This window comes from Anopheles arabiensis, chromosome 3, assembly GCF_016920715.1.
Source record: "Anopheles arabiensis isolate DONGOLA chromosome 3, AaraD3, whole genome shotgun sequence".
Lineage (NCBI taxonomy): Eukaryota > Metazoa > Arthropoda > Insecta > Diptera > Culicidae > Anopheles > Anopheles arabiensis.
In genome coordinates this window covers 55,656,576-55,677,585 of record NC_053518.1, presented here as the reverse complement: position 1 = coordinate 55,677,585, position 21,010 = coordinate 55,656,576, and the positions used below count along the sequence as shown (strand labels likewise).

Genomic DNA, 21,010 nt, shown 5'->3' with positions numbered 1-21,010 from the left:
TATTTATTGATTTATTGATTTATTGATTTACTTCTTTAATTTTTTTATCATTTAAGTTTAGTTTATACAGGCGGTCCCCGAGATACACGGTACCTCTTATACGCGGATTCGGAGATACGCGGTTTTCCAAATCTGACAGTTATTTGAGCAAATTGTATTGATTTGACACATCCATTGTGAAATACCAAATAATTTCCATATTGATCGAATGTAAAATACCATTTAAAACGGTTTAAAACTGTACAATTCATTACAAACATATGAAATAATTAATTTGGTGGCTAAAACCACCCCCTACTTGTAAAATTGCACGAAAATTAGTGATATTTTAGCTGGAAATCACAAGATTCGACTTACGCGGAAATTCGAGATACGCGGTATTTTGCGGCGGATTTCGGTCCCCATTAACCGTGTATCTCGGGGACCGCCTGTATATGTATTTATTTATTCATTTATTTATTTATTTATTTTTTTATTATTGAGGTATCAAGCCTCAGTGGCCTACATACTCAATTACAACTAATGTCTTATAAACTATGGACTCCTAAAATTAGACGTAATTCAATCTCGTATTACACTTGTACATTTCGGGACACTATAGGACAAGTTATTTATTTTATAGAGACTTTGAGCCAATTGGCCTCATTTGCCTCTTTAGACAGGACAAGTCAATGACATTTAAAATTCTTATACATCAATAATAACGGATCCCTAGCACAGAAAAGACGATAAAGAAAATCAGTCATTGAAAATTGTCGAGTTCTTAAAGGCGTAATAGGGACATACAAATTAACATTGCTTAGCAATAGGGGTGCATCAATTCTTCCAGTTAACAATTTAAACATAAAAATTTCAAGTTTCAAGGCCTAACAATTGACATCTCGTGCGATAATATGGTAGTACATCGTTATTTGTCCACAGAAGCCGCTTAATAACTGCACGGGTAAATTTTCGTTCAATCCTCTCAAGCCTCTCAATTCGAGTAACTTGCTCCGGAAACCAAGCAACCGAAGCGTACTCAATTACAGTGATGACTTGAGTGATTTTTTAACTGTAAAATGATTTTTAAACTGAATTATATGTCCATACGTCCTGTTAGCCCTAGCAATAACGTCTTTTGTCTGTTTGTCCGAGAGTCCTGTTAGCCCTAGCAATAACGTTGTTATTGCTAAATAAAGTTTCGTGTCTAGCATAATACATAAGTCTCTAAAACGGACGTCACACGAGGCGTAAACTCAAAAGGCTTGATTACGCTTGATTTATATGGTAGAGCGTAAACTTCCTGTCAAAAGATTAATGGGTTGTATGGCTGAAACCAAAGTGGGTAGAAAGGAGTTGTCGTCATGTAGAACAATTGGGCATCGAGGCTTTAGAAAAAAGCACAAAACCACGATCGACGGCAATTGTCAAATGGGACGAATGTTGCTGGTATTTGGATAGGATAAATGTATTGTTTTCGTTTAATTAACATTTTTTTAGCAATAAAAAATTGTATTTTGCATCCACACTCCATAAATCGACATTTTACACGTTATAATGCAGCTGCTGCCTGTAAACAAAAATCGACGGCTGTTGTCAAACTGAATCTCAAAATGGCAACATGCCAAACGCTAAGAAGACACCTCCTCTATATTCCACCTTGGCTGAAACCTAGTTTACGTCAGGCTGGAAATAGACGAACCGAGATCGTCGCGGTACCGCGAAATTCGCGCCTTGTTTATAACAGTTGTATAACAGTAGAGCTGTCAAATCTTCCGCGCCTCCAATCGCGCCTGCTGTTTCGCAGAGATACCCAACTTCGGTATTGCTGAGATTTTCGCGGTAGCGCGAACCGATTATTTTTACTTTTTCTGGCGGATTTGTGTGAAAACTCGTGTCGAGAAATGAGTTTTGTATTTTATTTTGCATACACTATGTGAAAAAAATAATTTGATTCGCAAATTGATAGAAAAATATTTCTTCTTGGCACATTCAATCGTCACCAGACCTCGGATGGTTCCATACACGAATCTCGCATATCTGTCAGATTTTATAACATAATTGACAGTTCAAGTCATACGCGATTTTCGCGGTACCGCGATGATCTCGGTTCGTCTATTTCCAGCCTCAAAGTTTACGCTTCGTGTGACGTCCGTATAACAGTTTCAGAACGAGGCAATGAAGTGTCAGAAAGAACATAACTAAACATAACTGAGCACTTACTGACGTTGAGTGACAAACAGATTAAGGAGCACCAAAGTTTAAAAACATAGAAATCCGTGTAATCGGAGACAGTCATTAGAGCTACGAACAGGAAAGTACATATTAACGTCTTCCGCGTATTTTAGAACCGGGCAGTCAAGTATAGCGTAAACAATGCAATTGATAAAAAGAATAAATAATACAAGTCTTAAAATGAAATGATCACTATTCCCGGAATATTATAGGGTCCAGAGGCTGAGGAGGGTTTCAGCTTTGAAACCATTAAACATACATCATCTATTGTAAAAGAAGGTAATGGAATGTCAACGAAGTCCTGAGACACGAAACGTAACGCTTCTTCTACCTTCAGGTTTTGTTTGGGAAAACTCGTCCCGCGTGTCAGTAAATAATCCTATGGTCCATAAAGTTCCAAAATGATTTAAAGTAGGCAACCGCTTAAAAACAAGCAATTGCCAAAACGCAATAGGCAGTGCAACGCGATCGCTAGTTCTACAGCTCCATAAAACCAAGGAATCTCCATAAAACCAAGATCTGTTTAAACTAACTGAAATCTAGTTTTTTATTACAGTATAACGTCGATTATCCGAGGGCGGATTAACCGGCGGGCAGCTTAACCGTGCGCATAAATGTGACAGCTGTTCAAACGTACGGCGAACATTTGCAGCGATAGTCAAGTGGGCAACCAGTTTTTTGTGCAACTCTGTAGTGTTTAGTGGTATTTTCGAAATTCATGTTTGCCAATGAAAAGCTGCCAAACCTATAGTTATTGAATAAAATAATATTCTACAAACGATTAATCGATTAATTCAAAGTGAATTAATCATAAAACTAGTGAATTTTATATTTTTTATATGAATTTGACATTTCTTGGACCATTATCCGTGCACATCGATTAACCGGTAACCGTCCGGTCCCGAGCTGCCCGGATAATCGACGTTCTACTGTACTTCAATCGAACTACGTCTATGAAATAAAATCAATGCGTTGACAAGATCTATGGATTTTCATAAAGGTGTTTTTGTTTATTTACAATCTAATTGGTTTGATAATAAAACATCACTCAGTTTACATCAGAAAAAACTAAAACATCGGAGAACTTACTTAAGCAGGCACTCATGAGAGAGCCCAATGTTTATTTTGTTAGTCGGTTTTTTATTGCAGTTTCTTGAGTACGATGACCCCATTTCTATGATGCTTTCAATCATTGATCCATATGACTGGCTTTTTTGTGGTATTGATCCTTTGTTTAATTCGCCTAGGATTTTTTCCTCGTCTGGAGTTTGTGATATCGATGAGCTGAACTGACCAAATCCGACCACTATTAAACAATTTTTATTGCAATTTGAACACATAAAAATCAACACGTTAAAATTCAAGGGAGGATCATCCTTCGGGCACGATCACAGCCACGTAATCGACAACTAAGAGTGCAAATGTTGAGTCCACAACACCGAAGTAAATGAATAAATCATCACAATATGTATACTAACACATAAAATTTATGTAAAAAAAAATTATTCATATAAAATTTCTTATGCTTCAGTGTGATATTGTAATGGATGCAAACATGCTTCAATCAACTCTTTTAAATCGACTAATTTGTATTGGCATTTATTCGAATTTTTTTTATTGATTATCTACTGACATTGGTTAATAACAATTTTATTACGCCCCCATGCTCAACCACATTGCGCTCGCAAGACAACCAATTTTGCAAATATTAAAATGTATAATCAAAAATTATGACATTAGTAATACAACTTTTACAGACGTACTTCTTGTATCGTTTGCGATACTCCTGCACGTAATCTCAGTTGTTTCTGGGCAAAATGTACCGCATCGTGAACAGTGGGATAAGTGCGAACGTAGTTTTCCTCTCCACCAATAAAATTGCATTTCTTCATCTTCTCAAACACCAGCGGTGAACAGCCTGCAAGAAGCGTTTGTACATCGATTACCTCCAGATCTTTGACAAACGTTTTGAAGGTGGAGATGGCCGACGGGTCTATATAGCTGAGTGCAGTAAAGTCCAATATAAGATATTTGATGGCATCGTCCGCTTCTATGAAGTTGGGTGATTTGCGACGCTTAGTCTCCTCCGTCAAATTGATATTTAGAAATTGGCAGATGTTGCTTTTGAATACGGCACGTGAAGCAAAGTGTAGCCCTCCGCTGTAGTGTACGATCTTAATACCACGATGTTCGATCAGCTGGAAAAATAATTGAAACAAAAAAAGAAATACTCCGATCAATAAAGCTCCTGCTTGAAACGCAAGATCAATTAAGCTACAACGCACCCCTTCGTAGCGAGTTATATCCAAGTATACATCTGAGTTGGGAACATTTCCCATCTGGCACATGTACGGCCTGAGTGCACGGAAAAAGATGCTTGAAACGCTTAGAGCAAATCCGACCAGTAGTCCAACATCAATCGATATGAATACCACCGATATAAACGTGAGCACCCAAGTAACACCATCGAAAAAACCTTGACGCCAGAACTTTGGTAGATCTTTGGCCTGCATCAATAAACCTTGCACAGAAACTGCGATAATACTGGCGAGAATGCAGCGAGGCAACGGCTGGAAAAATGATGCCACAAACAAAAGCACCACCGCAAGCAAGCTGCATGAGATGAGTCCAGTTATTTGCGTTTTTCCGCCCGCCAGGTATTGGATAGCTGCACGTGAAAGAGACGCTGCAAAGGGATAACACGAAAAAAACGACCCAAATACGTTGCCCGCCCCGAGTGCTAGCAGTTCCTGGTTGAAGCCAATTTCGTAATTTTCCTTTTTAGCAAATATTATTCCCAAAGAAACCGATACAGTATAGCCGACTACAGCCACGGTGATGCTTTCCGTGAGGATTTCTGGTAATATGTCGAAGTTCGGGAGCTTGGGCGCTGGAAGTAACAGAGTTAACAGGTTATTAAAATTTTCAAAATAATTTAGAGGAACTAATAAATTTCTTGAATATTATATCATTTGAGAAAGACCTAACCAAATTTTTAGCATGTGTTGCTTCTTTTAATTAATAAACGATTATCAAACAGTTACAGTTACATTACTTGTATAAACAACTCTTCCTGCTTAATATTATCTCAAGTAAACTTTTTTTAATCAACCATCAACAATTAATTTTTTTATAATTAAATAATAACTTAATCTTTTTTGGGACATTCCACTCAGAAGAAAAATCTGTCCCCGTAGGAGTTATTCAGCCTAGCTGGGCAGAAATAAATTCACTCACCTGGCAATCCTTGAGGAATTGTTCCAACTACCTTTATTGCATAATTTTCTTTTAGGTTGTATTGTATCGATAACAAAGTTCCACCAATAACAAGAATAAGCTGAATTGGAATGGGAATGATACAAAGTTTGGCAAGGCGGGGCTGAAATATGGAAACATTATTCAGTTAAAAAAAGCTCATCAATTAATTGTGTGTAGTATGTGTAGTTGAACAAAAAAAACAAACCTTTATTATTTCATTGTTGATCAAAAGTATGATTATAGCAACTGCAGCTATCGCCAAATTTATAAGATTAGTTTCAGGTATTTTTTTTCCGAGTTCATAATAAGTCTAGAAAGGGACCGAAAGGATCACAATGATTTGTTAGCATATTCAAAACTTGTTAAGGTATAGGAGAACTTACATAAACGATTTCAAACTTACTACCCAGCGGAGGCAGAGTTACGCCTAGTATGTCCTTCATTTGAGATGTAAAGACATAAACTGCTGCCCCCGTGGTGAATCCGGAAACCAAAGCTTCAGAGAGTAAAAATGAAGCAGCACCCATTCTAAGCAGACACATTACTAGCTAAAAGATGTAAGACGTTAGTTTGACAGTGTTTTCACGTTTTAACTAAGTTAACACACTAGTACTACCTGTATTATGCCAACAAGAAAACATAACGCAGTTCCGACCTCCAAATTGGTGAAGTTTGAACCCTCCCCAGAGTGATTGTAAACAACTTTTCCAGTCATAATCGAAACTACCGCCAACGTACCTGAGTAGTGTAGGGTAAGATATATGTATATGTTTGAATTTATTGATTGAATTGTATTGAATTTAATTTATTTATGTATGCCTGTAAGCTCACCCATGGAATTATGTCTTGAGGTACCCAATAGGAAATAAATAAACACTGGAAAGAATGCCGTGTAGATTCCGGTGATTGGTGGCATGTTAGCTATAAGTGCATAGCCCATTCCCTGCGGTATGTGCATTACACCAACCGTTAATCCACTGATAAGATCTCCAATGAAATCACTAGGAAATGAGTACTCCGGAAGCCATTGGAAGATCGGGAAAAGTCCAGTAAGGCATGTTTTGGTGTCCATCTCTCTCATGCTTTCCAGCGCTTCTTGGTAGAAGTTAGACTTTGGTTTGAAGTAGTTAAAGGCATTGTTCAGATCCTCTTGCTGGTAATGTGGTCGGGCAACGATAACCTGCGATATTTTTGATCGCGATCGTCGACCCCCCGTGGGTTCCGGAGTGTCGTTGGGATCGCGACTGTAAGCCGGATTCATCATTCCATTCGAGTTCCGTGGATGTCGCATCTTCCGCCAATTCTTAATAGATTATTAATAGAAGGCGATTCTGACCTATCCGTAACGGCTGCAGTGGAATAGAATTAAATAAGAATAAAATATATCAAAAAATTATGATCACTAAGTGTGTTGTAACGTTAATAATGGATCACCCATAGCGTTGGGCCATAAACAAATCTCTTTTAGAGAACGTTTAACATGTTGGCGACAAATAATGTGGCAGATCGATTGATTAAACATAGCAACACTGAAGTCGCCAAGGATTGTTATTTATTGTTGTTTATAGAACACATTTTCTGTATATGCTTGATAATATGTTCATTTTAAAGATTAAATGACAAAGCAAATTAGTAACAACCCAGTACGCTTTGCTACTCGATTGTTATACCATGTTTGATGTCTGTATTACAAGTTTGTTTTGAATTTCTTGCATATTGATTGACAAACAAATGTGTGATAAAAGCAATCTAAACAAGTGGCAAAGCTTTACTACACAGCTAAGCTGCATGAAGTGTGCGTTGAAATCTTGGCTCAAAATTAACATGAATGTGATAAAGACCCATTGATATGTATTGGCTGAATATCAGATTATTTGGCACTTTTGGCATATCAGATCGGATGAAACGGCATTACAAATGCTGTTTTTAAGTGTGTTCGTGGGTGCCGCGTGATATTTTTCATATTTTGTAATAAAACTGTATTTAGCTTAAAACCCCTTGGATAAGGATTGCACAGCATTGGCGTAACATATTACAGTGTGAATTAATGAGTAGAGCATCAAAGTGGGATCCTTTTTAGCTAAATCATTTCGATAAACGTCCACTCGGCGTTCACAAAAATCACACTACGGAGTACGATCAATGCAGCCCGGCCTTTAGATCCGTTTCGATGTGAATTTGTTTGTAAAGTGCTGAAAAAATGTTTTTTACGTTTTGATTTTTTTTCTTCAAAAAAGTCCTTTCAGCTTTTAAGAGCATATTATTTTAAAAATTAATTGTAAAAAACAGGTTAGTTATTATAAAAAACCAGGTTAGTTATTATTAACGCCAAAAAATCCAGAGAATGATCGCTGTGGTTTACACACATATTCCAAATTTCAAATCAATCGGATTCCTAGAATCAGAGAAATAAGGGGGTACCCGGTTGCCTGGAATAGGGTTAAAGAGAAATTTCAGATTTTTTCGTATAAATTCAATTCAACAATTTTTATCCGACAAGTAACAATTCAGACCGCACATCATTTTTAATTATCTTTTTCAACGTCCCACTAACAATCTAACTATCGATTATGAATCTGATGTGATCTGATATCTGGTTCAGTGCGCTCTTCGCAATGCCCTACAAGATCTTGTCGGCTTATACAAGCTTTCAAGACTTATTTCAGAATTAGATTCGAACACCTTCTCGAAAAAATGGCAAAACAAGGTGGTGTATGCATTAATCCCAAGGAGCATTACAGAGATCAGGTGGTGGAATCTATAATCAAAGTGTATGTAGTCCAGGTGGTCTCAAAACATGTTTTTTATAACCAAATTTGAACGTCACTTTTTGGCCGGACGGGTGAAAACTATTGTCCAAGCAGGCAAAAGCAGAAATAATAAAAATCGGCCTTCTAAATACACACATCTTGGGATAAGCCCACCTCTATATTATACCCACTCAGATAGCTGCTCGAAAACTGCACTGCAACTGCAAAACTGCAACAGCTGACAGGCTAAAATTTCAGCCTACGAAAAAAACGAAAAGGTCTCCAATGTTAGATCACTACGATAAGCATGCAGCCGGAGTAATGCGGACCCTCATGCGTAATGTGCAGCGCAATCTTGAAATACAGGACTGAGTTTCATTAGTACACTTATTTTTGCTATTTTGGTAATGTAACCATAGTTTAGCTATAGACGAATTAAGTCGAGACGTCAAAGTCTTTATAATAACAGCAAGTAACCAAAGTTCTATCGTCACTACACATTCTGGGTAAAATATTATAAATGTCTTAATGTCCTGTTTATATAATATCAACATTTATTTATTAATTTGCCACTTGTCACTTTTTCAGTAAATACCTATGTAAAGGAGCAAAACCAGCCCCTATCACCTGGTTTTGATTTTCACTATACACCAAATGAAAAATATAATGCAGCAGTCTGATCTGGCCGAGGTTACACTAAAGACTAAATTGAACATTTATCAACAGCCATAGCGACGGTTTCCATCTGCTTGAGCGCCGCACTTGAATTTCGTTTCGCACTTCGAATAATCGTATCACAAAGACGATAATGATTAGCGATGATCAATTAGCAAGTCCATACGATTATCATACGAAATTCCCATGTAATAGAGTGATCTGTGGAAGAATGCTCTAGATTTGATGGATCTTTCATGTCCAAGTAAGGTTACTATTGAAAGTAAACATCGTTCACGTGTTTGTTTGGGTGTGGATACATAAAAGTGTGAAATTGGGTAACCTTCGCCACCAAATTCACAAGCTAGCATGCTTTCAAGGGGAATTAAAAAAGCCACTGAAGCTTTCAATTTCAATGCGTTTCATTGTACCATAAATCAATGAATATCTTTATGAAATATAAACATATAAACAACTTAAGATTTTTAAATGCTTGATGAATTTTATCGGCCAAAAAGGGATATACAAAAAAGATGTCAAATTAAGTTTTGTATGTTAACCAGGGCCGTACAAACGATAACTGATAACAAAAATAAGGTTCAAGCCGTTGTTAGCTTTTAGAAAGATTATTTTAAAAATTCCTCAAAACGAAAAACATTGTTGACAGATTAAAGTTGCGTCAAATGTATGAAATATACGCTTTGTGCGTGGTGTGAAATCGAATACTCGATGAGACATATTACATGTAAATGTGGTATTCTGAACAACTTAAAGCAACTGTGTACATGTTACGTCGCAGCTAACCTGGATCAGATGGATTGCTACTGGTAACTCACCGTTGGCGCGTGAGCGATCATCGGTTGATGTGTGCGTGCAATCCTTCCGGGTCATCGTTTGCGCGGTCAACGGGGTCGATCGGCGAACACGCCGGCACTTGGCAACTGGCAAATCAAGGAAAGCACACGAAAAGGGAACGACGGGAACAGTCCGCGTTTTACGTTAGAATAATGTCTTTCATGTTAATGTTTCGTTTCGTTAAAAGTTCAACGTTTCGTTTTATGTTAAAAACGCGTGTACCTCTATGTATACTATAACCGAAGAAAGAAAGGAACATAACAATAACCTTACACGATCAGCCTGTTGGCAGGCCCCAGGACATGCCAGTGAACTTTCCCGTATGCTGGTGGCAGGCTCTTTGGGCCTGCCATTGGTGTTTTGCTAGGGAATCAACAAACATTGCGAATACAGGTAGCCGAGATACACGGTACCTCTTATACTCGGATTCGGAGATACGCGGTTTTATAAATTGGACAGTTTTTTGAGTAAACTAATTTTGAGTTATGCTAAAAACCATTTCAAGAGGTTATATTCACTTTTATATTCAGTCAGCATCATATAAAATAATTGATGACTTTGCTAAAATCACCCTTTACGATCAAAATTATACGACATTTAGTGACATTTTGGCAGGAAATCAAGAGATTTGATTTACGCGGAAATTCGAGATACGCGGTATTTTGCAACCGTTTTCGGTCCCCATTAACTGTGTAACTCGGGGACCGCCTGTAACTGTATTCTACTCGCATGAATAGCAGCAGTGAGCAAGTAAAATAATGTTGTTGTAAGAATTATTGCGGTTGATAACAGTGTTGATGAAAGGAGTAGAGTTTAAATCACAGCGAAAAAATCATTTTTGGTTCAAAATCTACTGTTTGTTATTTGTTATTTATTTGTTATTTATTAATTAAAATTCAACGGACCGCAAATGGCCCACTTGAAGCGAATTCATTTACATTCATTCATTATAACGTAGTCACATTTCGGTCATTCATTTGTCACGCTTAGTCTTAAGTAACATAATTAACATGTAAAAGGTCGCACGACACGAATACTATTTAACAATGCGGTGCGCGACATGTCAGGTTGATGACGCTCACAAATGACATTAAAGTCACGGCACATACGAATAAACGGATCAGAGGAGCCAAAGCGAGTGCGGCGTTCCTCCACGTCAAGTAGCGATCTAGCTCGGAGCGATCTCGGCGGGACATACATGTTGAGCCTCGAAAGAAGCGCGGGCGTGTCGATCCGATTGTCAAGAAGTCCCGCGACAAACAGCCTCTGAGCGTTGCTGTTCCGCTGCTTCAGCGTCTCGATGCCAAGCAACGCACAGCGTCCCTCATAGTCAAGTTGGACACTCTAGGAGCGCAAAGCGAACCGAGTGAATTTGCGCTGGATCGACTCTAAACGAGCTAGGGGGCGAACAGCTGTAGGTCACCATACTACTGAAGCGTATTCTAACACTGGTCGCATCAAAGCACAGTATAGCGTCTTGATGCAGATCGGGTCAGTGATGTCTCGTGCTATTTGTTTTAGTAAGCCGATCAATTGGTTACCCTTAGTGACAACGTGTTCTAGCTGGTCGTGGAAGCTCAACTTTTCGTCAAGGAGCACTCCTAGATCCGTGACACAGCTTTTGCGACCAATGGTAGTTCCATTTAACGCATAGTCATACACTAAGGGGCACCGCTTTCTCGCAAACGTAACGACAACACACTTCTCGACGCACAATTCAAGACCATTCAAAGAGCACCATGACTGGAAGGCACTTAGAGTGGCTTGAAGGCGGAGTTGGTCTGACCGGTCACGGATAGGCAGGAACAGCTTCGCGTCGTCTGCATACAGTAGGTGGCCGTCAGGAGGGAGCAACCGTGTTACGTCATTCAGGAAAATGACAAACAGCAGCGGTCCAAGGTTACTCCCCTGCGGCACCCCCGAAGAAGCATCGATACGGCGCGACGTATGGGGTCCCATCTTCACGCAGTATGTGCGACCAGCAAGATAGGAGCGCATCCAGGCCAGCAGCTGCACAGGCAGACCAAGCGTTTCGAGCTTTGCGAGCAGCAAGGCGTGCGGAACGCTATCGAAGGCAGCCTTGATGTCCGTGTAGACTGCGTCGATCTGCGAGCCGGCATCGATGGTCCTGTGGCAGAGGCTAACGAACTCAACCAGGTTGGTGGTGGTTGAACGCTGAGGGACAAATCCATGTTGAGCTGCGCTAATGTAGTTCGAGGCAGCTGCGAGGAGAGGTTCGTACACCAGGAGCTCGAAGACCTTAGCGCAGACACAAAGCGATGTAATGCCACGGTAATTACATGCATTTGATTTGTCCCCCTTTTTGTGCACTGGAACAAGCCACGAAGTTTTCCAGCAGGCAGGATAGATGCCCGAACGCAGCGAGTCGCGAAAAATCGAGGCCAGGATAGGCGCGATGGTGGTGCCACAACGCTTAAGCGTGGAAGCCGGGATCCCGTCAGGCCCTGGAGCAAACGAAGATTTCAGCCTGTCAATCGCTTTCGCGACTGAATACTCATCGATGATCGGCAAGTTTGGGGCCATAGCATCCACCGGTACGTTTGATAATGCGTCGGCTATCTGCCTCTCATCAGTTACAGCTGGAAGGAAGGTGGCGGCAAAGCGCGAGGCAAAAATATCACATACAGCAGACGGATTGTTGCCGTTGCGCCCGTTGTAACTGACGGAGCTAGGAAAACCAGAGGATTTCCGACGATTGTTTGCGAAGTTCCACAGTACACGTGAATTGCCGCGGCAGCGCAAAACCGTACGCCGTACGTGCCCCAGGTAGCGGAACCTGTTATAGCGCCGATAGAGAGAGTGCGCAGTATTATAGTTGCGCAATGCAGCGGGACACCTACGCAACAAATAATCGCGATACGCGGCAGCTTTAGCCATTTTGAGCCTGCACAGCGTTCTGTCACCCCAAGCGGGGCCTCGTTTAGGTCGTTTCACCGGCGTGCATTCATTCAGGGCTTGCAACATGAACCGCTCAAAATCTTTCACAGCGAGGTCAAGAGTGGCGTAACGGGAACAATCGAAGACATTCGCGAACGAGGCGATCATCGGCAGGAGCCTGTTAAAGTCCGTCCGCGCGTAGTCAAGGCGTGGTGTTAGCGCAGGAACGGCTGATTCCTCTCGTGGTAGCGGGATGGCCAACTCAAGCGCAGGGTGATAGGTGTCAATTGCTAACAGCGGGGTGAGGCAAAGTTCAAGCGGAAGGCAAACAGAAGCAACAGCATTATTTGCAAACACCAGGTCTAAGACGCGTCCGCTGGTGTTAAGATGACCATTGATCTGAAAAAGTCCGCTATGATGCATCTCGTCCATAAACAGAGCGGAGAGAGCCGATCGCGTACGTGGCTCATAATGCAGAAATGACAGATCCGGATCATGCTGAGCGGCTGACCAGGAGACGAGAGGTTGGTTGAAGTCTCCTAACAGGAGTAAACCGTCTCCGGGATGCATAGTTGAGCATAATGAGCGAATGCAGTTTTCGATTTCACGGAGCGTGGCAGCATTTGCAGCAAGTCTAGGCGGGAGGTATGCAGCAATGATGAATAGTCGGGAATTGCCTAGTTGTATTACAACGCACACTAGCTCAAGCGATGGATGCACCGTTGTGTGTTCCCGTGACGTCAGAGACTGAGAGCACGCAATCAACACACCTCCACCGCGGGAACATGTACTGTTGTCAACACTACGATCGCATCGGTAGACTCGGAAGCTATTGTCAAACAGCAAAGCGGAAGGTAGGCTAGGATCGAGCCAGGTTTCCGTAAGCACTATTACATCGAAATTGGATTCCAACACCGACAGGCGAAACTCATCGACCTTCGTGCGCAGTCCCCGCACGTTTTGATAGTAAACAGAGGCAGTGGAACGGGCAGTGCGAAGCGCATTAGGAGCAGGAACAAAACAGGTAGGTGTTTGTGCAGACTTAACAGAGGTTCGTCTATTCGTGAAAGAAACGGTCAAGTGTGGTCTGTTGTAAGTTGGTGTTGGAAGTGCGGCGAATTAAAAGCGGGCCGTCAATGAGTGTTGAGTTAGGACCATGAGTGGTGTCGTTCAGCGTGTGTTCTCCCAATTGTGGTGATGTTAGTGTTTGAGCCTGTGATGTTGATGCGTGTGCCGGTGCGTGATAGACAGTGGATGTTGGTGTGCGAGGCATCGATCGGCGATCGATGACAACAGGTGTGCGTGTGAGAGAACGGTGTTTGATGGTGATTGGTGACGATGAGTGTCCATGCTCTCGTTGACGGGATTGTACAAATTCACGTACTCCAATACCGACAGGCCAGGACGAAGGGGCGAGTGCTGCGTCACGAAGGGCGGCCGGTACTCTCACTTTGAAAGAAAGCCAGTTTACGCTGTCAACACTGACTCCCTTCCTCAGCAAGCAGTATGCTAGGACGTCATCGGTGGCTAAACGGCGTTTCACAGAAGCGACCACTTGCTCCACGGTGACGGCAGTGGACAAGCGAGATAGATCGGCAGCGCGGAATTTTCAGGATATTGGTGCACCCAGTGCAGCTCCAGTGCAGATCGATGTGAGTCAGGACCGCATCAATCAGCTCGGAAGGCAGCCTGCAACAACCGCGGTGAAAAGTAGCCTCACAGTACGCACAGCCGACGATACAGTCGGCAGCATCCAGTGGCACAGCACACGCGAAACTGATAGCCGCCATCGCGAAATTATGCGCGGTTTTGATCACACCACCGTTAACCCGGATTAAAAACGTTAATACACAGTCGTGGGTCAATGAAATAACACACTAACGCGCAACAGTAACAGGGACCAGTTTGGTAGTCAATTGAACGAGTATTAACTGGGTACGTTAGAAAATACACTTAAATATTTTTGGAAATACGCGGAGCACAGCGATATGCGACCGAGCAGTTAGACGTTAGACGTTTACGTTCTAGATGCCGGCGGAACGGAAAGTTGATGAAAATAAGCGCAGTGCTGAACGTGTTAATCTGAACGGAATCCTAAGCCAGATGCGTCAAACTCATTTGTTCCGCAGGGCATTTGTTAACCCGAAAAGCCTGTTGCGGGCAGCAATAATTAACTCAAATATCGATGTTAAAGGCAAATATGGAGTGACTTAATCATTGCTCCATAGCGTTGCGGGCCACATACTGAGACCTCAGGGGCCGCCAGTTTGACATACCTGTCCTAAACCACTCCTTACAGCAGCCAGTAAACGACTGGTTCTCAGCTGGACTGGAGAAGCTCTTTGATGAGCAAAATGTGATCATTTTTTTTATAAATTCATAATTGAGGAGTATAGAAATTCTCGCGAAAACACGAAAAAGGACCCATTTTTGATTAAGATCTAGTTCACTTGAAGTACAGCAAAATCAAACATTCAAATGAATGTAGCAGAAAAATATCATCGTGTCAAATGATATTTTTTTCCGTGATTGTCAAATGAAAACGTGAATCTAGAATGCGATGCTTCAAAAAGTATCATTTTGTAAAATTTTATGTCGATGACTATCACCGTTCGCAACACTGATTCTGACTGTAATAGCACAAAAGTGCACATGAACGAGTTTTTTACAGACAACCCAAAAAGCCTCCAGCCGAGATACTAATGCGCAGAGCTACTGAGATATCGAGCTAGTAACGAACAGAGCTCTATGCTCCGAGAAAACATTCTCAAACACTCATTAAAATTTTTCAAGCATTCAAAACTTGTTCTCACATGTGAGCCCGTGGCCGTCGTCAATTTTTCTCACTCTGAGAAACTGAGAAACCCTTTTATTATTATTATTATTTATTTATTTATTTAATCTTCAAGGGGCCGTATGGCCTAATTAAGATGTAACAGTTCATTAAAAAAAATACATATCAAAAACAAGATTTGCATCGCAATTCACTGCGGCCACGGCAAAAGCCGGAGACGTTCCTTGAAGCACTGAGTCGAGATGTCGAAGTCGAAGCAATCCGAGACAGTATTGAAGACAGCCGAAATGCGGAACATAGGGTCAGACCGACCAGCGCTGGAACGGGGTTGAGCGAGCCGTAGAGTTTCTCTAGACCTAAGTGTTTGGGATGGTACATAGATATCGACTCGATGCAACAAAGGCGATGAGTCAATAGAGCCATTTAGCAATCCAGCGATGAAAGAACACTGTGCATTGCGTCTTCTAACCGAAAGAGGTTCAAGGCCTAGAAGACGGCACCGCGCAGCATACGGAGGAAGATTATTGCGATCCTGCCAGGGAAGTAAGCGTAGGGCATATCGCGTGAGCTTACGTTGAATCGCCTCAAGTCGAGCAATTGAAGAAGCAGTAGTTGGGTTCCAGACTACGCACAAATATTCCAGAACCGAACGAACGATACAGTTGTAGATAGCTTTGATGCACATGGGGTTGCGGAATTCATTAGTTGTCCGGATAACCACGCCAAGTAATTGATTTCCTCTGGCTACAACGTCATCGATATGCTGTTTAAAGTTCAAACTAGAGTCAAGCAGAACACCCAGGTCTTTGGCATGATTTTGTCGATTAACTGCAGTGCCGTCCATGAAGTAGGTACCATTGACTGGGCTACTGCATCGACTAAAAGACACACAGTAGCATTTCTCGATGCAGATAGTCAGTCCATTACGCTTGCACCACGAACAGAAAATTTCGATGCAGTCTTGCAGCAATGTACAATCACCTGTGTTGTGAATAGGCGCAAAAATTTTTGCATCGTCGGCAAACAGACTGATACTGCCGGGAGGTAAAGCGAGGGTAACATCGTTGATGAACAATATGAAGAGAAGCGGGCCAATATTGCTTCCTTGTGGCACACCCGAGCTGCTGACTATTTCTTTGGACATGTGCTTATCAACTTTCACGATGTATGTGCGATTAATTAGGTAAGACTTAAGCCACTGTACGAGCGAGCTGGGAAATCCTAGCTTATCGAGTTTAGCGAGAAGAATTGCGTGCGGAAGAGAGTCGAATGCTGCTTTCAGATCTGTATAAATTGCATTGACTTGAGCTCCGGCATCAATTTGACTAGTGCAATAGGTTACAAATACAACCAGGTTCGTGGTAGTCGACTTTTTTGGCACGAATCCATGTTGATACGGGCTTAGGTAGCTGCGGCATGCATGTACCAGATTTTTGTATATCACTAGTTTGAACACCTTGGCAGTGGCACACAAAGATATAATACCCCAGTAGTTGATGGCATCTGTCCTGTCGCTCTTTTTGTAAATAGGAACCATTCAAGATTTCCTCCATGTTTTGGGAAAGTAGCCATTGGCTAGCGATGCATTGAACAATTTTGCAAGGATAGGTGCTACTGTCGTTTGACAGCGTTTCAGCACGGTGGAAGGAATTCCGTCGGGTCCTGGAGCGAAGGAAGGCTTTAGTTGCGTTAGGGCAGATAAAACGATCTCACTGTCGATGAAAGGAGTGCTCATGTTAATTGCGCCAGCCGGAGTGTTGACGAGAGCAGCATCAATGGTATCGGTATCATTCATGCCGTATCATTCATGCCGGTGAAAAGCAGTCTGCGAAGCGATCCGCGAAGAGATTGCACATTTCAATTATAAACATTTAAAACAATTTCCAACGTTATTACCGATAAACGAACAGCACAATTGTACATATATCAGATAGCCGATCGCTGCATCGTCAACTTTTTCAAAGATTCTCTCTTAAAGATTCTCAAAAGATTTTCAAATCGATTTTGTGCCAATCCTAAAAACGTTGAGAACGTAGATTTCTCAAAAATACTTGTGGCTCGCAGCCTTACTTTTGACTACTTAGATCAGGTTTTCTTCGCTCCGCAGAATATCTACATCAAATTTTTCAAAAAGGTGCTGGTGGAAATGTTTTACTGAATAGTAGTGTATCAGTTGCAGGACTGTATCGGTTTCAGGACCGAGATAGGTTCACGATCCGTTCCCAGACTGAGTTAGATCCATTCTTTGACCGGTATAAAAAAGGTTGTGGTTAACAACAGATGTGGGACGGTATCATTTACAGGATCGGCGTGGGTTCAGTATAAGCTCTAGATTAGGTATGGATTCAGAACCATTATCGCGAAAGATATTTATTAAGAATAAGTTATAGGACCGATATGAGTGGGGGATCAGTTCCAGGAACGGCTCCGAGATTTAAGTTTTGCACTACCCTCCAAAGCCCCTTCTAATTTTGGCTGAGTCATTCGATAGTGATTCCCGTGGTTTGTCCCATCACTAGTTCGGTGCCGTCCGAAGCCATGCTTTTCCTATGTACTATCCTTAGTTTAATCAAAAGAAGGAAAACTAGTTAAATTTTAAACAAGATAAATAGTAGAAATCTGTAAGTTAATAAAACACCAATCGAATTTCGCGCTTAAAAAATCTGACTATCCTGACTACTTTGACGGATCCGCCTGTCGACAAGCGGCAGCGGACGGCTTCGGACTCTTTTGAGCTTGGATTTTTATACTGTAAAACCTCGAGTTTTACCAATTTGAATTAAGCGTTCAAGTTATAACAAAGGATTAAAATCGCAAAGTAGAAGAATAAACAGAAGGCTGAAGGTGTTGTCAGTACAACGATCCGTAAACGAATGATCTTTATTTTGACATTCAGATTATCGCACAGTTGTCACGGTGATGGTCATATTCTGATCCGGCATATTGGGCACTATGGTCTTATCAGGGGTCAAATTTCCAGGATATTACAGCTCGGCTATCCCGACAAACAAATTGACCTCAATTTGAGCGGCTTTACTGTAGAAATCTTCAATACTTATTGAACAGAGCTGGCATGAGAATAACTCACATACTTTCAATCACAACTGCTTTTCTGACCAACATCTCCTCCGGAAGTCTTGCTGAAGTTTACGGAAGTTACAGCCAAGCATAAGGACGATGATGATATCGAAAGGTGTTGATCCTGAATGATGTCGTCATATGATGCGTAAAGTTGGGTCAATTTCAAGGTGGGTGTCAATTTCAATCACAGCTGCTTTTCTGACCAACATCTCTTCCGGAAGTTTTGCTGAAGTTTACGGAAGTTACAGCCAAGCATGAGGACGATGCTGATATCGAAAAGAACTGATCCTGAATAATGTCGTCATGTGATGCGTGCGGTTGAATCAATCTCATAGTGGGTGTAAGTACTGCTGCCGCTGATCGGCATCTCCTCCAGAAGTCTTGCTGACGTTTACAGAAGTTACAGCCAAGCATAAGGACAATGTCGATCAGGATGAACCTGAATACTGAACGACACCACGATGATTGTTGTTCAACAGCTCAGTAGGCTACAACCGATGCCACAGCACTCGAACATGACGCGGCGGTAGAGGGTGGTAGCGGGGTCAATCCATAAAGTGGTGGAAGGCAATACACACGATGAATCGGAGGCGATGACAACACGGCATGCGGTGCACATGCAATAACAGAAGTGATGCGCGAAGCTTTTCCAGTATTCCAAGTATGAGCGATGATAAAAGAATAGCCAGCGGCCGTATTCATACTAAATGGCGGTGTCGTCATTGTCGTGCAAGATGAACAAGATGGCGGCCACACTAAATGCAATTGCTAGATGGCTGGTGTCTTTGGGGTTGCAGGGATCGATATCGTTGTGGCTGGTGAATCTGGCGTAATCTGGTCTAGCCATGAGGCAAATCGTTGCCTAAACATCGAATTGGCTGCCTATACCGGGCAAGCACACACAGAAGCTTCTCGTTTTTGCGCATTGCAATGGCAGATGGTAGCGTCATCTCACACACAAACAAACAAACTCTTCGATACACAATCTTGTGCCGTGCTGGATTGGACAGCAAAGCAGGTGCAGGCGATAAGACGTATCCCACTTCTGAGATGTAAAACATCGAGTTTTACCAATTTGAATTAAGCGTTCAAGTTTTAACAAAGGATTAAAATCGCAAAGTAGAAGAATAAACAGAAGGCTGAAGGTGTTGTCAGTACAACGATCCGTAAACGAATGATCTTTATTTTGACATTCAGATTATCGCACAGTTGTCACGGTGATGGTCATATTCTGATCCGGCATATTGGGCACTATGGTCTTATCAGGGGTCAAATCTCCAGGATATTACAATACCTACCTGTCGGAGCCGCTTTTGCTTTTGGTAAAGTCATTCGATAGCGATTTCGGTTATTTTTTTTATTTTTTCATCACTGGTTACTAAGAGAGCTCTGTTCTCACCACTATCTCTCGCTGAATGTTTACTTTCACGTGATGTGTCATGGCCTCGTGGTACAGTCGTCAACTCATACAACATGACTGTCACTTCGAAGGACACATGCATGGAGCAAGGGCAAGAGATGCTGGCGCAAGTAGCAGAACAAGGCAACTACCACAGCAGCAGCACAGCGGCAACACGAGCTGCAGCAATGATGCAGTTTACGAACAATAAGCCTGCTGGCTGTGATGGACTGGCGGCCGAGCTCTTCAAGATGGGACCGGAGAGGCTTACCGTCGAAATGCTTTATCTGATCGTGAAAATCTGGGAGCAGGAGCAATTACCGGAGGAGTTCAAGCTGGATGTCAATCACCCAGTCTACAAAAAGGGTCCCAGATCCTGTTCTCCAGACTTGCGCCCCTTGTTACAAATTTTGCTGGCAGCTACCAAGCTGGGGTTGTTGAAGGCATATCCACCATCGACCAAATTTTGCAGTCTATGGCAGATCCTCCAGAAAGTACCTCTATCCAGCATACTATGGGCTTCACCGACTAGTGAGATCCAGAAGATTTCGAGCGCGTACGAAATGTGAGATATATCGCACATTGATTCTGGGGGTGTTTGAGCGACGCATCCTCCGGACCATCTTTGGCGGTGTGTTTGAGCATTAGAGTTGGAAGGAGAAGGATGAACCACGAGCTTGCTGAGCTATACGGCGAACCGAGCATCCTGACGGTGGCGAAGGCTGGCAGGATACGATGGCTGGGGCATGTCATGAGGATCTCATGCCCCACCAAGAAGGTGTTCGACAGCGATCCCCAGTTCGGCATAAGGCGCAGGGGAGCACAGCGAACTCGATGGCTGGACCAGGTGAAGTAAGACCTGTTAGAGATCGGGTGTCTGCATGGATGGGAGGCTGCAGCCAGGGACCGATCATCCTGGAGAATGATTGTTGCCCGGGCCATACCACATCGACGTGCTCTATCGCGTGCAGGCCAACAAGAGAGAGAGGGGAGGTTCATGCTCCGAATGGACCGTGCCCCCATACGTAGGACTGACTATCATGCTATAGTAATAAATAAGTCACTAAAACCGAAACTCATAAGTGGTACAGACAGGCCTTGGCCGAC

The 21,010-nt window shown here is 42.3% G+C and overlaps 1 protein-coding gene across 1 annotated transcript; it reads right to left on the bottom strand.

Annotated features, from left to right (window-relative positions):
- Nucleotides 1-3,797: 3,797 nt before the first annotated feature.
- LOC120903671 (sulfate transporter-like) lies at nucleotides 3,798-8,918 on the bottom strand. Its single transcript, XM_040313234.1, has 8 exons — nucleotides 8,818-8,918; nucleotides 6,304-6,821; nucleotides 6,089-6,210; nucleotides 5,856-6,020; nucleotides 5,678-5,782; nucleotides 5,452-5,593; nucleotides 4,500-5,104; nucleotides 3,798-4,412 (listed from the first exon to the last, which is right to left on the bottom strand). Exons 2-8 carry the CDS (start codon nucleotides 6,761-6,763, stop codon nucleotides 3,966-3,968), a joined length of 2,046 nt encoding a protein of 681 aa, XP_040169168.1. The 5' UTR covers nucleotides 6,764-6,821; nucleotides 8,818-8,918; the 3' UTR covers nucleotides 3,798-3,965.
- Nucleotides 8,919-21,010: the final 12,092 nt, after the last annotated feature.